Source organism: Urocitellus parryii, chromosome 1, assembly GCF_045843805.1.
Source record: "Urocitellus parryii isolate mUroPar1 chromosome 1, mUroPar1.hap1, whole genome shotgun sequence".
NCBI classification, from domain to species: Eukaryota; Metazoa; Chordata; class Mammalia; order Rodentia; family Sciuridae; genus Urocitellus; species Urocitellus parryii.
In genome coordinates this window covers 234396185-234414670 of record NC_135531.1, presented here as the reverse complement: position 1 = coordinate 234414670, position 18486 = coordinate 234396185, and the positions used below count along the sequence as shown (strand labels likewise).

General features: G+C 35.7%; 1 protein-coding gene across 2 annotated transcripts in view; it reads left to right on the top strand.

Annotated features, from left to right (window-relative positions):
- Nucleotides 1-18231, top strand: part of Frzb (frizzled related protein) — a 65572-nt gene extending 47341 nt beyond the window's left edge. For both annotated transcript variants that reach the window (XM_077799037.1, XM_026392024.2), the window contains 4 exons: nt 7933-7998; nt 12454-12658; nt 13038-13101; nt 16709-18231. In XM_077799037.1, the coding sequence (XP_077655163.1) occupies nt 7933-7998; nt 12454-12658; nt 13038-13101; nt 16709-16825 (452 nt within the window). In that variant the 3' untranslated portion in view covers nt 16826-18231. The remainder of the gene's footprint in view (nt 1-7932; nt 7999-12453; nt 12659-13037; nt 13102-16708) is intronic.
- The last annotated feature ends 255 nt before the right edge of the window (nt 18232-18486 follow it).

Genomic DNA, 18486 nt, shown 5'->3' with positions numbered 1-18486 from the left:
TTTCCTCAGCAGTCCTCTCTTTCCCAGTTCTTCTCCCAGAGCCCCACATCTGTGGGCACATCCAGAGGCTCCTGTGCTTGGCCTCTTTCCCTCGATCCTCATGATGATTTTTTGCTATCAGAGTTCATCCAGCTACACAGATCATTGTGAAGGTAGTTCTGAATCAAACTCCCAGGTAGAATACCACATTTTTCCTCCAATAAAAAGTTCTCTCCAGCTATCCTACTTGTACTTTAAATATAATATATTTAATAGCTAGAGTAAGATTTTCATTAAAAATTTTTTCCTGCTGGGCATGGTGGCGCATGCCTGTAATCCTAGTGTCTCTGGAGACTGAGGCAGGAGCCAGCCTCAGCAAAAGCGAGGCACTAAGCAACTCAGTGAGACCCTGTCTCTAAATGAAATACAAAATAGGGCTGGGGATGTGGCTCAGTGGTCGAGTGCCCCTGAGTTCAATCCCTGGTACAAAATAAATAAACAAATAAACAAACAAACAAATAAATAAATAAATAAAATGTCTTCATTCAGCTCTCTTATGTATTATGTGCCACTGTCATTTTATAGATCCCCGATTCTGAAGTTTCATAGCCTGTTTCAGTCCATTATTCCACCATTCATCAAAAATGTAATGAATGCTTGTACCAGACACATTATATACCAAGACCATGAAATGAAGGAGTAGACAGGTGGCTGGCTGGCACTTCGTTTTCCTCTACTTCCTTTTTCTGTGCCTAGCATTGATTAGACATAGGACATTCTAAAGGCTGTGGAACTCATTTTGTCTTTTTGCTCATTGATCTCTTTAGAGTATATCATATAAATGCAACACTTTAGATGCCATAATGGAAAACGATCAGAATTGCATTGATTCTTCCTATATTTTGAATATTCGGAAAATGTCTCTTAGATATAGGAACCTTATGTTATTAGGTAGTTTATTTTAAAATTTCCAAAAAATATGAATCCTAAAGGAATAAATTAAACTTTCTTTTCTTATTAATACAGCGGTAGTCCTTTCAATCTTAAGCAATTCCCTTTTACAAAATGCAAATTACTCTGAATTGAGTTCTTTATTACAATATTTGAGGTTTGTTTTTATAGCTCAGTTGAACAAATGTTACTTATGCTTTTTAAAGCCTTATTATATTAAACAGGTTCACCAGCCAACTTCATCACATTTTCCATATACTGCTTTAATCCAAAATAAAATTTAATATGATATTTTTTGCCTTATGTAGATGTTTAGGAAATAAATATTATTTTAAACAGGTAATGAATGGCTGCTAAGTCATGGCACACTTCATTTTATAGAAAAATGAAAGGAGTATCTTATATGAATTTTTATACTAATAGTGTTCATGAAGGTTTAATTTACTTACTGTAAAATGCATAAATCTCAAGTGTATGCTACAATGAATTTTGACAAATATATAGACCCAGAACAAGATAGAGAACATACACATTGCCCTTTGAAATTTCCTTGTGACCACTTTAGGCAAGCACAGTTCTAATTTTTATTACTATAGGTTAGTATTATCTGATTTTCAGCTTCAAGTAAATGGAATAATATGATACATCTCTTTTGATTGGCTTCTTTTGCTTACTATAGTGTTCTTGAGATTTATCCATCTAGTTCTGTTCATAACTTCATTATGTTTATTGCATAATGATACAGGCTTTTCTGAGCATAATGCCAATGTGACATTTTAAATTCTAGCCTTTTAAGTCTTGTTCCTGGTTTGTTCCTGGTTTAATGCAGTTCTTGTTTTCTTGTTCTGTAGAAATGGCAATGTTTTATTCCCCATCTCCACTTCCTCATTGTCATCAGAACACTAGGGTTCTGGTATTTTGTTTTTTTAATATCTAGGAACAACAAACCCCTATAGGTTTTCCGTTAACTGTACATTTGATGACTTCTAATTCTGGGACAAGAGAATGTGATTGGTTCTAGGGGTGTAATCTAGAGATGTTTTTCATCTCCTTCTTTCTAGAAGGATGGTGGAACTAAACTTCTAGGAGGCCAATTGATAAATTCATGCTCCATTTAAGGTCTATCAGAACATCCTGAACTTTTCCATTTAGTCTTATGTTAACTTCATAATCCTAATTTCAGGCATCCCACTCTTTGCCTACGACCTCTTTTTATTCCAGCTCATTGACTCTGATACCATCACTACTATTTTTCTCCCAGCTCCATTAAGACGACCTATCCATCAACCACCACTTACTATCTGTTGAATTCCTGGCCTCCTGTCTGCTTGAGATTTCACTGTCTATGGTAATAATCATCCTCTTGAAAATACTATCAATTCCCTTTCTTCTCTGCCTCTGTTATACTTACCTGGCAAATTCCCAACTCTAGTTGCTGGAAATCACTCATCTGGGGTGACTGACAACCAACATTGCCCAGTCATTTTATCTACTGGAAAACTGGTCTTTCCAAATAACTGCTTCATATTTTGTCCCTTCACATCACCACCTCCTGCTTCTCAGTCTCACATTCCTCCTGGCTGATGACTTCACTTCATCTTGCAATGAGAAGGTAAGAGCTGTTGGGAGAAACTCTCTTATCCTCCACCAACAAATTTATAGCCCTGTCAGTATCGGTGCCCCTCTCTCCTTTTTCTCATGTGGCAGATGAAGTGTCCTGGCTTTCAAAGTCTTATTGTCCCTTTTGCTGAGAATCCTGTCATCTCCTTGCCAATTAAACTCAATGGGCCCTTTTATTTCTGAACTAATTTGAGCTTTGAGGGTCATTTAACTCGGAGGCCTGCCCTCCTTTTTCCTTAGAACTCTCTCTGTTTTCAGCTTTCCTGACTCCACAGCCTCCCTTGTTTCCTCCCACATCACTGGATGCTCTTCCTCCGTCTCCTTTTTGGACTTTTCCTTCTCTATCTTTTATATATATCAAGACGTACTTCCTGCCTGGGTGAATAGAACTCATTTTTTAAGCTTAAATATTATTTCCTCTGAAGCCAGTTTAGGTTCAGTCATTTGTTCTCATTATATATATATATATATATATATATATATATATATATATATACACATTGTACTTTTCTTCATAGCATATATCATCCATGACAGTAAGTTGTTTTGTGTGTAATTACTTGTTCCATGTTTGTATCCTCTTCTGGATTATCTGCATGGCCCATCAGGTGTTCCACAGGACTATTATAGAGTCTGGAATATAAAAGATCCCCCCCAAAATACAGGTAGAGGGCATGAATGAATGTGCAGTTGACTAAGAGGGTTCAACAAATGTGAGTGCTCTTTCTCTTTACCATCTCACATTTACAGAATGTTGAATATCTCAAGGTGACAGAGTCAGAGGACATTTCTTTTTATATTTTATTTTTTCATAATTGTAGATGGACAGCATGCCTTTATTATCATTATTTTGTAAATGCAGTGTCAAGGATCGAACCCAGTGCCCCACACATGCTGGGCAAGTGCTCTGCCACTGAGCTACAGCCCCAGCTTGAGGACGTTTCTATAGAGGAAAGACAATTTCATAGTTGATGATGTTAATAGATGTTTAAAATTACCTATGTACATGCTCATAGACACTTCTTGTAGCCAGGTAAAAAACATAAATCTGAATCTCAACTAGGTCAGAGTTAAGGATATAGATCTTCAAATCATGAAAAATTTATTTTCTATATCATTTAAAATTTTCTGTTGTCTGCCCCTAAGTTTCTTAAAATGGAGGGAGAGAGGACAAGTGGGTCTCAGGAGTCAGGTGTCAGGATATAAAACATACAGTGTATTTGGCACAAATTAATATTACTTGAACTCTGATCTGATTAGAAAGTTTAGTCTTGGGAATTAAAGTGGAAATTTAACACAAATAGAATAGTATCCACCTCCTGCTTTTTGAAAACAAATCTTTAGTTCGGATTTCAGATCATTTCCTAGAAAAATCAGAAAAAAATATTCACTCAAAGATAGTTTTCTGAAGTCATGGTACATGAAAGATCATAGGACTTTTGGAATCTGGTGAAGTTAATTATAGTCTTACAGCTTTGGATGAGACCCAAAATAGTTCAATCCAAACAAAGGTCAGGGCTTGTTGGAAAATTATATTATAATTAAGCACTAACTCAAAGAAGTTTGTGTTAAATAATGAAGATCCGGTAAATATCAAAATTCATAATTTCTTCTGGTACTTGGAATTCCTTAGAGCTCATAAAACTGTGTCAAAAATACTGCTATTCTCACTTGAATCAAATGTATGAAGTATGATATGTCAAGAGTTTTGTAATGTTTTGAACAACCAATAACAAAAAAAATTTTTTTAAAGAAAAAAATACTACTATTCTCATACGTTTTTCAATAAATAACTCTATTATATATCAAACTAAAAAATAAAGGATATGTTCATTTTCCTCTCTGAACTAATAATTTAATTATTAGAAACTCACTTTGGAGAGGGAAGTTGCTCATTGCTCTCACTTTGCAGGATGCTGGGGAGCGCTTCCCAAGTTGCAAACCAAGTTCTAGGAGGTGCAGGGCATGTTAACTTCTCAAGTTTGTACTAGGGGAATAAGTCATGTTTGTACTAGAATAATAAGCAGGCCTCAGGTTCAGTAATAGAGAAATAGCAGAGCATTAATTCTAGGAGAGGGACTGAAAGAATCGAATGAGAGGAGTGCAGGAATGTGAGGAAGCACTTGCCCAGGTCAATGGCCCATCATAGCCCATGGTTGCTATTGGGATGTAGCCCTGCACACTGTCCCATGATTCAGGATATTGCGCTTAATTCAAGGCTTCCAGGTAAATGAACTGCTGATATTAAAACTTTAGTCAAATTTGGAGATCTTTATCTTCATTTGGTCTATTATTTTTTATCAAAGCTGCTCCTTCAACTTTTTAAATATATATTTTTTTTCTCTTAGATAAAACACCAGGGCAGACTCTTATTTCCTTCATATGCGTTTCTTTTCAACATCGAACCATAAGAAAATCATGTCTAATGGTTTTGTGCAAAGTTCAGTAAATATTAGATTTTATTTTGCCAGTATAGAAACCCAAACTTGAAAACCATATGCCATTGGGAAGCTGGGAGAAGAAGACTACAAACAATTAAACTAGTGACAAGAGTGATGCTAGGGCCCAATAAAATGTCCAACTATCAGGAAATCATCTGTTGGTAGCAAAGAAAAAGAAACCATTGCTTTGATTTAGGTGATGGGCACAAAAAATATAATAAATATTTCATGCAATGTCTCCTTCCATGACTTTGCAATTTCCTAGTTTTAAGGCTTTTGTAAATAGTATGGATGTTTGTGAACACAATTTAAAAGAGGGATAATGTTTCCTATCCATCGACCTAAGATATTCTTTTCATGAATATGTTTGTGTTGAGTAAGCATAAATAATGAAAGGAAGTTCTTTCACATGTGAAGCTTGTGAATATAAAATTCTACTTCTCCTTATTACTCTGTTAATTTATTGAGTTATTAGTTACTTTTGACTAGACAGATGTTTGCTTATAGCAATAGCTAGGAATTGGGGCGTATCTACATGCATTATGGCACTTTTTCCTCAGAGACAGCTGGGGTAAAAAGTGCATTGCAAATGAGCAAATTGTGGTCTCAAGAATAAATTGCTTAGCTCATCAGCTATTAGGTAATAGTCTAATTATGTATATGCAATCGTATACATAATTTCTTGAAATCTTCTTAAGTCAGATTTAATTATAATATAATTAAAATTCTTTATCTGCCTGGGAAGTTTTATGGAATACATTTGTTTATGCTTTAAGCAAAGTTATATGGGTAACATCAAATTAAATTCAATTCAGTGACAGTTGCTATTTTTTTTGCCAAATGTTTTTTATTAGAATATCAGCAAATTTCTGAAGAATTACAAATGTGTAGATAATTTATTTACATGTATTATTATTATTATTATTATTATTATTATTATATTAACATATTTTTGTGTGCTGGGGATTGCACTCAGGGCCTTGCACTTGCAAGTGCTCTGTTACTGAGTTATACCCCCAGCTCCTGTAGGTATTATTTTTAATAGATATTTATTTATTTATTTTTAAATAGAAGTTCATATCAGTATGAGGATAAATCAAAGACAAGAGCATTTATCTCTTCAGACATATTCTAATATTAAGGATCTCTCTCTTTAAAAATGTATAACAGCATAACATTTTATATAAAATAAATCAACTGTATAAGAAGCCAAGAGCTAGATAGCCTTCCATTTTCTTTGAAATGGGAATATAAACAGTTTGTTAATAAGAGTTATTTTTGCAGTAGTCTTCCTCAAAGTAGCAACAAGAACTGATATCACCCATTGTTTATTTAGCTGAGATTGTTAATCACAGAAATCTCGAATTAAAAATTCCCTACGGAACAAGGCAGGAAGATGCCTTGTGTAACACTGAGAAATTCCCAGTTCTCTTATGGAGGAACACTAGTTGCTGCTGTGACCTGTCTCTAGAGGAGAAACTTATTTCTAGAACTTGAAACTGACAGAAATCATGCTACTCCTCTTGGGACTGCTGTCACTTATTTATAGATTCAAAGAACATAAAATTTGTTTGGATTAGAAAATACAATAGCCAGCAGTCAACAAAAGTGTCAGCCTTTCATTGTTCTCATGCTAACATATATACTTTGAATTTTTAAATTAAATTAAATAATTAATTAATTTTTGGAACTGGGGGTCGAGCCCAGGGGTGCTTTACCCCTGAGCTATATCCACAGAACTTTTTATGTTTTGAGACAGGGTCTTGCTAAATTGCTGAGGTTGGCCTCGAACTTGCAATCTTCCTGCCTCAGCTCCCGAGTCACTGGGATTACAGGTGTGCATCACCATACCTGATCATAAAACACGTTTTAAACAAAACTATTTTGTTAGGTACTTTTCTCTGATTCATGTGTTCTTTTTTCCCCCTTTTCTGTGTTAAAATAGAGGAAACTCATAGCATTTAATTTTTAATGGATCTTTCTCTGTGGTGCTATTTATAAAAGACTATATATAATCAAATATTTTCTGAGGTAATTACAGCTATGGTAAGGCTAACTTCATGATGACTCATACTTTCTAGGTTTGTGTGTTATTTTCCATTTTTATGTTTCTAGGTCTGTGTATTACTTTCCATTTTTATGTTGCTATTGCTAATAATTTACCATGCTTATGGGGTATATTTCTTAGCTAAGTAATCTCTTCTATAAAATGTATAAAAATCTACTCTGCATGATGTTAAATGATCTAAAGATAAAACATTTTGAGATAATTAGAACTTTTTTTACATTCATCTGTCCAATATAAAGTGTGTTCGGGTCATGCTTTAAGCAATTATGTGCCAGATATTTTTAAAATATGGAATTTCTGTTTTCAAAATATGTACACAGTGATTTCCTCCAAAAAGTGTAAAGATACTATTGCATGTAATGGCATCTGTTCTACCTGTGTGAGGGGCTCATTAAGTTCACTGGGTTGTAGCAATACCTGCTTATCTTCCCAAGTAGGTTTCAGATCTGGGATGTAATATTTGGAAGAGTGCTGTGTAATCTGTAAAATATGTATAAACATCAGGTAATATTCCACAGCCATGGGCCAGCAACCTGAGTGTATGTAGAGAATTGCTCTCAGCAGGCATCCATTCTACTTGCATAAGCATTGAACAAGTCTTTTTCAGGATTTGGGTCCTGCTTATCTCATGCATGGGGATGAACAGTGTTTATCAGGATTTGGATAGTTGGTTAGAGAGTGGTAATTTAAGAATATACAGACATTGAATAAGAGGCTATATTGATAGAAGTAACAGATGCATATTTCCAGGAAAAAGAGAGACAGAGTTGCAAAGAGCCTTTTTACCACTGAAGTCATATGTAGTCTTACCAAAAATATGAGTAAATAAAACTAATATGGAACATTTGCTTATAATTAAAATGTATTTTTCAGAACGCTGCAAATGTAAGCCTATTAGAGCTACACAGAAGACCTATTTCCGGAACAATTACAACTATGGTAAGGCTAACTTCATGGGTGACTCATAAGTTACTTTCTAGGTCTGTGTTTGTGTGTGTGTGTGTGTGTGTGTGTGTGGTGCATGCTTACACACATGAAAATAAGTAGTGTGGTTTAAATAAAAAGGGTTAAAAGCAAATTAAGAAGGACAACTTTAAGAACATAGTTTCCCTGCTTCAACCAATGTCTCACATGGGCAAAGTTCTTGACAAATGCTCAATTTTGAGCATATCAAGCATTGTTGCTGGAACCTTGCAGAAGTTTTAAAATGGAGGGGTTTTTCTGTACCTGGGAAGTAGAGGAGGATCTTAGCTCCTGTTTGGAGCTGCATGGGCCATCAGTTTTGCTCCACAGGGGTGAACAGAAGAGCACTTTGATGCACCAGAAGGGTTAAGGTCAAACGTGGTTCTTTGGTCTATCCCATGGACTGGAATAGGCCAGTGGAAATAACACTTGGAAATCACACTTACTAGATGTTGTTGATATTCAGTAACTGTTATGTTTTGCTATCTAGCTTGACCGAAAAATGTGACATTCAGGTAAACTAATATCAATCAAAGAGCTACCAACACAAATGTATCTGAGTACCTTTGAAGGTTGAAGAAACCTTTTGTCTCTGTATCAGGGACTGTGCTGGATGGTTTCCAAATACTCACTTGTTTGTTTTTCTCAACTCCAAATGAAAAATAATACTGTTCTCATTTTATCAATGACTAGTACACTTAAGTTTTTCCTTCATCAATTATTCGTAATGGATTTTTGTGTTCTCATAAGGTATTTTTGAACGTGATTTTGTACTGATGTGCTTTGGTGTCATAAATATTACCAACATATTTACAAGGAGAAATTACTAGAGTTTTCCAGTTGATAAAATATGGGACTAATTAATGTTTACCGAATTCCTTTGGCATTGTGTTTTTCTTTTTAGAACAGGTTGAGATTATCCCTTATCCAAAATACCTAGGACTAGAAATATTTTAGGTTATAGTTTTTTTTTTTGAGATTTTAGAGTACTTTTATATGTTTAATGAGATATCTTGGGAATGGGACCCAAATCTAAACACAAAATTTATTTATATCTTATATATACCTATATTCACTGCCTAAAGGTAATTTTATATATTTTTAATGTACCTGCATTTTGACTGTGACTTGTCACATGAGGTCAGGTGTGCACTTTTGAACTTCTAGTGTTGCATTGATGCTCAAAAAGTTTTGGATGTTAGATTTTTGGATTAGGAATGCTCACTCAGCCTGTATCTGTAAAACCGATAAAGGTCGAGTTACTTAATCCGTCTGCAGTCAACTATTGATGCTAAGTCAATGAGTAAACATGGTAATTAAACAGACTCTTAACATGAACATTAGTTTTAAAGTGAGAGTCTTCTTGTGTTTATGTTTTCTATTTTCAAGGACATAGGATATATAGAGCAGATTTACTTCTATACTTTTGCAACTTGGAAAGAGGGAAATGGGTAAGACTCTAAAGTAATCTTTGATATCTTCAGAAATACTATGTATTAAGAAGAACAAAGCTGAAAATTCTCAGTCTAGTTAAATCTCTTTAAAATAAATGCACTTAGTTTCTGACTTAGTTTCTGAAAGTTTCCTTCAGTGAAATCAATTTTTACTTTTTTGGTTTATTACTCATCTTAAGTGGATGGCTTTTCCTAGCTGGTGATGGACACTTTCCAAGGTTAGAAGGTTATGTTTATCTAAGAAGTCAAATGCCTGACTGCTTATCTGAAGACCTTCCCTGTGTGAACTGATGTGAAAAGCCTCAAGGAAAAGGGAGATCTTAATTTTTAGACTAGCTTTTTAAGATTGAAAAATGCTAGATGAATGTTTAAGTATAGTTACAATAAAAATTAAAATATAATTTTATATCAGGGAAATATCGTCAGTTCCATTTTACTTATAATTTTTTACTTTATCCAACTTCTTGGTGTGAAATGTTTGATGCTACTATCTTTGTTAAAAGTTAAAATACTAGTTGTTACAAATCCCTGGAAAGAGAAGATTCTGGACAAGGTAGCCGTATGAATGTCATAAAATGAAATGGGATATGGATCGTGATTTTAAAAGAGGAAAAAACTTTTTTCAGAATCAATTAATTACCAGACCGTCCATAGTGTAAGGATTATCATTTGTCTGAGACTTACAAATTTGAGGGGCAAGGCAGGTGCTCCAATGATTGAATAGAAGGAAAAACTCTGAAAAGGAAATATATTTTTACTTTCAAAATATGTTGATTTTTATTTTGTATATTTGCTTCTGTCCAAATAGGCATAGGAGCAATTGGTAACTCAGACAAAACTGCTGCTTCATTCAGATTAATTCAGTTACAAACTCTTGAGTTTTAACAAAATTACTTGAATAATAAAGTAGGTCTTGTAGAGAGATATTTATTTTGGAGCGGGTACATGTGCTAAAAATTTCTAATGAAAATAGTAGACACACTGGGTAAATAAATCATTAGCTTGAGAACATTTACACAGTTCACTAATCTCTAATGGTTGATGGATGCTATGAAGCACATTCGTATAAGCCAGGACACAAAAACATGTCTGCGAGCTGGGGTTAAGAATTTATCGTCTGATTCTCTCAAACGACATTTCAAAAAGGGCAATCTTATCTCCTGTTAAAATTCAGAATCAAGAGGACACAAATAGAAAGGTTACTTGCAAATCAAACCAGGCAGGGGCAGTTAGGCAGTTTTATTTTGTTTGCTTTAAATTCTCATACTCAGGCAACTGATTCTCTGAAGGTTGAAATAAGATTTCATTCTAAAGTATTTTAGAAATTTTTCAGTACCTTAATTTCTATCAGATGTAGGTTGTATTGGTAGAATATTAAGTTTCCATGATGGAGTTGGAACATTGATGGAGAAATGGTTTATTAGCTGGCTTTACATCTGTGTGGATTACTTTTTCCAATCCCTTATCATCTTGAGCACTTAAAACTCATGGGAAGGTCCTCAGATGAAAGAAGTTTGCAGATTGATTGCAGACCAAGAAGCTTTCAAAATGTATATTCATTTGGATAGATTCTGTTCTCCACTGTAAAACATCCGTGGACATTGAAGTAGAGCAATGAGGACCCCTGAGCAAATGCTAGTGACCTCTTACTAATTGACATTTTTTACATCTTTCTAGCTTTATTTATTTATTTTGGTACCAGGAATTGAACTCAAAGGTGCTTAACCATTGAGCTAAATCCCCAGCCCACTTTTTATTTTCATGTTGAGACAGGGTCTTGCTAAGTTACTTAGGGTCCTGCTAAGTTATCAAGGCTGGCTTTGAACTTGTGAACATCTTGCCTCAGCCTCCTGAGTTGCTGGGATTATAAGTATGTGCCACTGTGCCTGACTTTTCTTGCCTTTTTAAAAAAAACTTTTTGTTAAAAAACTTATTTACCAGAAGTAGGAATCTAAAGAATTGGGCTCTTTCAAAGGAGAACTACTGAAAACTAGCAGAACTGTGCTTTCTAATTATTATTATTATTATTATTATTATTATTATTATTATTAGTGGTGCTGGGGATGTAATCCAGAGCCTCATACATGTTAGGCAAGTGCTCTACCACTGAGCCTCATCCCCAGCTCCTGTGCTTTCTAGGTTCTAAGTCAACTACTTTGATTTTACATCTGAAGGCAATTTGTCTTCACATTGAGCAGTGAAGCTGACTCTTGAAAGTGGAGGTCCAGTGCCTGTGCCTCTATTGTGAGTGGTAGATTGATGCAATTGGCATATTAAAATGGACCCCACAATACACCATGGGGAGGAGTACTAGAGCATCTGAATTCTGAGTAGATAGATGCAGAAAACAAGGTCTAGCCATGTTTTAGAATAAAATTTAGTATGCTTAAAGGGGAGCATAAAAGATAATATGCACTGAAACAAAGGAAGAGTGAGCTAAAATGAGAGGATGAGAAGATTGATGAACGAATTTGGGAACACTATTAAACAAGACAGCTTATAACAAAAAGACTCTCAACGAGAAATCTATTAATAGGCCCTGCAGCAGAAGCAAAGCATGGTGAGTAGAGGTCTTTACATGTGGTGAAATTAATATAGTCTAGATTCTTGTTGGCAGCATTTGGGATTGCATATGTGTATACACACATATCTAAAATTAAACTTTTGGGGAAAATTGTATCAGATTCACTCAACCTTTGATAATCTAATTGGATTTTTCAAAATGAAACACACACATATATGCATTATACATGCAAATATACACATACACACAAATTAGAAGGGGATGGGGCTGAGCACTTGAACGGTAGGCATGTTGTTTAGTTTATCACGCACTGTAGGCTCAGGCAAAATCTCTTCTCAAACACTGAGCATCAATTGGATAAGAATTGGCTGGAAAGAAGCCTCATTGTCTATTTTGAATAGGGCGCTTATGTGTTGTGAAACAGCACATCAGCTTTGTTGTCCTCTATCACAGTCATCAGGGCTAAGGTCAAAGAGGTCAAGACCAAGTGCCATGATGTGACTGCAGTGGTGGAGGTGAAGGAGATTCTCAAGTCGTCTCTGGTGAACATCCCAAGGGACACCATCAACCTTCACACCAGCTCTGGCTGCCTGTGTCCTCCACTTACTGTCAATGAGGAGTACATCATCATGGGCTATGAAGATGAGGAGCGCTCCAGGTAACTCACACCTTGGGGTTCAGAATGCTTACCCTACCCTCTGAGTTTCTTTTTAGAGACCTTACTGTGGCATCTTTACCTTAGGACTTTTTTGTCTTCTTGGATATTACAGATAGGTTGTAACAGGATCCCTGAATTTCATATATTGGATAGCAAAGTTTGTGCATGCAATTTATGGGTGGGAATTTTTTTTCTGGAGACAGGAATCCTAGCTTTGTTTTTAACCATGACTCCCAAAAGGTTAACAATTACTGTTCTCCAACTGGGTTCTCCTATTCTAGAATAAACATATGTAGTCATTTTTGGCACTAGATTCCTTATGTTTTTTAAAAGAATGCTTTACTTTTTCAAAAATGGTTGCTTGTTTAAAAAAACACAGGTTACTTTTGGTGGAAGGCTCTATAGCTGAGAAATGGAAGGATCGACTTGGCAAAAAAGTTAAGGTAAGCCTATATTTCATGTTCAAAGTATTACAGTGTACAGAAAATAAAAGTAGAAAACCAGCCACCTGTCCCTTACAACCACATGAGAATATTAAAACTTTAAAATATAATATATAAAAATGTGTGTGTATATAATTTGTAAGAACTGAGTTTGCCAGCTTGTCTTTAATATCTCATTTAAGGAATGAGCTCCCTGTATATCAGAGATCAAACTATAGTTGCCACAACGTCTCGTAAGTCAAGCTTTAGTTAGTCCATTTCTGGTAGGGAGGCTCCACATTATCATTAGGGCTCCAGGCACCTGATTGCTTAATGCTTTGCTATGTTTTTAGGGTGTTGCTTTCATCCTCACAGTTATCTGGGGGTTACAAGATGGCTTCTGTGCCTCCAGCATCACATTTCATTTCAGGTAGAAAGAAAGGAGAGGCAAAAAGGGATTTCCAAGAGATTCAGCAACTTTTTCTTAGGACTTTTGATCAGAAATGGAGATATATATCCATTTCCTAGCTGCAAGAGAGGCTAGGATTTTTTCCCCCTTTAGGTGTAAGGCTTCCTTGAACAAATTATGGTTCTGTAAGAAGGGAAAATAAATGGTGGTAGGAAAATACCAAAGTTGTCCAGTGCATAGACAATAATTCCTATACACGAGGTTTAGCCTGAATCATCTGCCTGCCTGACCAGAGTAGGTCTTTACAACAGTACTGTAGCTTTATTTTTAATCCAAGAATTCTTAGATTCTGAAATTGATATAAAGAAAAATGAAGTAGGAAATTACTTCATTATAGAAGGTTTCATTTCTTCTTACAGTACTAAGCAGATCTGTTTCAAAGAAAGGAATGTGGGGGGTGATACATAGGGGGTCAAAGAATCTCAAAGGATATGTGTTAAGAGTGGGGGTGGGGGGTGGGAATTGTACCAAACATAATACATCCTCTTCCTTCTGCAAGTCTGAAGGCTTGGGAAACATTTACAGAGTAAGTTAAACACCCCTGGGCAGTTGATCTTATACATCTGGCACTCGGCATAGCAGACACATTTGAATTTAAGTGACCTACAAAAAATGTAGAGGGCACTCTTTTGCAGGGAGAACCTATCACTGGTTAAGTTCCCTTTTCTCCACATATTTGTCAAAGAGAGGTGTACTCCAAGTGCAGACTTATCACCATTCTAGGCTTATGTCTCTCTTCAGTTAGTTTGGTGTTTACTAAAGAAGTGGCTCTTCTTCAGCATGTTGGAATTTCTTCCTGTCCTTTTAATTTGGTTTTCTGCCTGCTAATGCAGAACAGGAATTTGTCCTAAATTCCTGCACTGGTTGGAAGAGCTTTCGACATCTCTGCTGCAGGGCGGGTAAGGAGCCTCACTGCTGCCCTTGTCCACAGGACGCCTGGCTTGTCTGTCCCTTCTCTTAGTAAGGGGACAATGTGTTTACCTTGCTTGCCATGGGGAACTCACAGAGTTATTGTGAGATCATTTATGTTCACAGTCTGGATTTAAACATACTAATGGAAGAAATAAACCAATAACTCGAACCATTTTTTATTTGTATGTACTTAGTAGGGGCCAAAGTGTTTGAGTGGAAAGTCTCTTTGACCAGAATTATTGAGATCCCTATTTTAGTTGACCAGTCAACTTCAGACTATACAAAATAATCTTATGGAAGATATTAGTTTTTTATTTAATCAAAGTTGCCCTTTTCAGCTGATGTTTTCTCTATAGGTGGGTGGATTAAGTATTTTTAAAAGAAGTTTTTAGGCTTTTTCCATACAAATGATTGGTTTACCTAAGATTGTTCAAATCAAGATATTTGGATTGCCTTGGGGAGTTGTGATCAGAATTTTTTTTAATGTGGAAACTGTAAGATAGTGCAGTAAAATATGCTGAAAAGAACTTATTTTCATTAATAGAAAAATAGTAATAGCTAACTTAATATGTGCTATCACTAGATATTTTTAGTCAATTTTCAGAATAATCATAAGTAGGTTCTGTTATTAATTTCAGTGTAGAAATGATGGAAATGAGGTTCACTAAATTAAAAAAAAACTTTGCATTGTAAGTAAGTGGGGGGAGTGAGGATTTAAACTTGAGCCATCTGATCATTAGCTTCTTACTACTTAATGTGTGATCCTGAGACCAGTAAAATAGGCATCACCTCAGAGAGTATTAGATATGATGACCTTGAGCCCCATCCCAGACCTACAAAATAAGAATGTACCTTTTGTGTGTGTGTGTGTGTGTGTGTTCTGAGGATTGAACTCAGGACCTCACTCATGCTAGGCAAGAGCTCTACTGCTGAGCTACATCCCTATCCCAAGATCCTGAGGTGATTTCTATGTTCATCAAAGTTTGAGAAATATATCTGTAGTCCTTATTCACCATCTACATTCTCAAACATAACTTCCATTTAATTTCTTGCATTATATGTAAACATTTTTGGCATTGTTAATATGTACTGTTAGTAAATGTGAAAGTGGTTATTAAAACATTGCAATTATTGCTTTATAAAACAGAATGAAGTCTAGCACAATAACTCACAGTAATCCCAGTTACTTGGGAGGCTGCAGCCAGGGGATCACAAGTTCAAGGCTAGCCTGGGCAACTGTCTCAAAATAAAAAAATAATTAAAAGAGCTAGGGATGTATCTCAGTGGTAGAGTATACGAAGTTCAATCCCTAGAACCACAAAACAGACCAAAGAAATTAAAGAAGGGCAGGATCTTGTCTGTTTTATTTGTTGCAGTTGGTAGACATTGCTTAGAAAAATATTTTAGAGACACCATCCCTCCATATTTTTAATTGCTCACATCAAACAGGTTTTATTTATTTATTTATTTATTTATTTATTTTTGGTACCAGGGATTAAACCCAGGATTGCTTAACCACTGAACAACATTCCCAGTCCTTTTTATTTAAATATATATTTTTAGTTATAGTTGGACACAATACCTTTATTTTATTTATTTATTTTTATATGGTGCTGAGGATCGAACCCAGGACCTTGCATCTGCTAGGTGAGCACTCTACCACTAAGCCACGATCCTAGTCCCCACCCCCAGTCCTTTTTATTTCTTATTTTGAGGCAGGGTCTTGCTAAATTATTTAGGGCATCCCTAAGTTGCTGAGGCAGGCTTTGAACTTGGGATCCTCCTGTCTCAACTTCCTGAGTCACTGGGATTACAGATGTGTGCCACCATGCCCAGTTCAAACAGGTTTTAAAAGTCTATACAGTTATGTTTTCTTTAGAGAAGAAGATGAAAAATAACCCCTCCTACAAATTCTGTATATAAATCTTCCATTTGTATGTCACCTCAAGAAATACTCACAGATACTGGTAGATATTTGCATCACCATTTATAAATATGGAAATTTTAATTTTAAGCTTTGATATGACATATTATCAATGCCCAACTTTATGCTTTTTAAAATCTGAGCACTATGTTCATAGAGTACAGTTCCATTATTACCCTGGGATATGGATTTTATACTTTTGGGAAAGTAGCAAAATGCTTTCGAGATCTGACCTGGCATTCTTATCTCATTGTTAAAAGTCGTAGAAATAGTGACCCTGGTGATAGGTGCATATGACTTATTTTCGCTTTTAAATTTCACAGCGCTGGGATATGAAGCTCCGTCATCTTGGACTGAGTAAAAGTGACTCTAGCATTAGTGATTCCACTCAGAATCAGAAGTCTGGCAGGAACTCTAACCCCCGGCAAGCTCGCAACTAAATCCTGAAATACGAAGAGTAACATCAGTGGACTTCCTATTGAGACTCGCATTGCTGGACTAGCAAAGGAAAATTGCACTATTGCACGTCACATTCTATTGTTTACTACAAAAATAATGTGGTAACTGATATTACTTTTATTTTCTGTTTCTCTCCCCCCACCCACCTTTTTAATGGCCTGGGGTTAGATCCTTAAATATATTACATTTCCTATTTTAGTAATCACGAAAAAACTTTTTTTAGGGGGGCAATAACAATAAATTAAACATGTGGATACTAGGGCCCCTTTGCTGGAGTCCCCAGATGTTAATTTCATGTTCTGCACCCAGATTGGAAAAAACAAAATTGGCTGTAAGGAGAGATTTCTGCTATAATGCAGAAAGCTAGATATGCTTAAAACGTTCTCTGCTGATCTAATTACAGCCTTATTTTTGTCTGCCATTTGGGCATTTTCCTCATGCTTAGAAAGTTCTAAAGGTTTATAAAGGTAAAATGGCAGTTTGAAATCAAATGCCACACAAGTACAGGCAAACCAATCAAGCACCAGGAAGAAGCATTTACGAGGAAATGACACACAGATGAATTATTTCCAAGATTGGCAGGAAGCAAAAAAAAAAAAAAAAAAAAAAAATAGTGCCAGGAGCCAAGGAAAGAACATTTTGCCTGATTAAGAAGCACAATTGAAACCAGTAGCCATTTGGGCATTAACACTAGCATTCTTCTTTTGGCAATATATTTGATTTGTTCATGAGTATATTAATCAGCATTAGGGAAGTGAATTATAACTAGGCATCTGCTTGTTATCACCATAGTTTTGTTTAATTTGCTTCTTTCTAAATAAGCCTGTTGGTGGAAGTGTCCCCACCCTTCTTTCATAATAAATTGGATTTAATGTATTGACCAGGAAAAGAAAGTATGTACACATGTGCACCAGGATATTCCTTTAAAAAGGCATGTTGCTCTATAAAATGCTGTAGTTTACAGGACAGTGAAATGTGCAAAAATTTCTTTCTTTTTTTTCTTCCTTGGTGTGTGTGTATCTGTGTGTATGTGTGTGTCTATGCACTCACATACCCAAGCTGGTCTAAAGTATAGGCCTGTGTACAGGCCTGACATTATTATTTAGATTTGTGCTGTTTAATGCTCAATTGAAAATGTTTAATAAAGGAATTATAGTTGTCAAGAAAGATTATTCTGCCTTTGGAGCCAAGTCTACATTCTCATTACCCAAGCTGCAGTGAGACCCCCAGGGACCATGGGAAACAAATGATGTTTTTAACTTCCTTCCTCCATCAGGGTTCCTTAGAGCATGTGCCAATCACTTGAAAGTCTCTTTGCTTGCAGTTTACATGTATGATATTAGTAGAACCAAATTTCTAAGCTATGGTGTGCTGAAATAAAACTTATGAAGCAAATGGTGCTGTCTTTCCATTGTTGATAGATTCCGACCAACAACAACTTCTCTAACCCCAAAAGAAAGAGTTCTTACCATTGCCTGTAGGAGACTGAGTAGGCTTGTTGGCTATCATATGGTTTCTTTCAGCTAATTTTGCTGTCTGCTCTTTGGACTACATTCTCTGATGCAAGGGCAGGGGCATCTCTTTACAGATGTTGCTGTCATATCCTTAAGGTACGTTTGGGTGTCACAGGGTAGTGATGAAA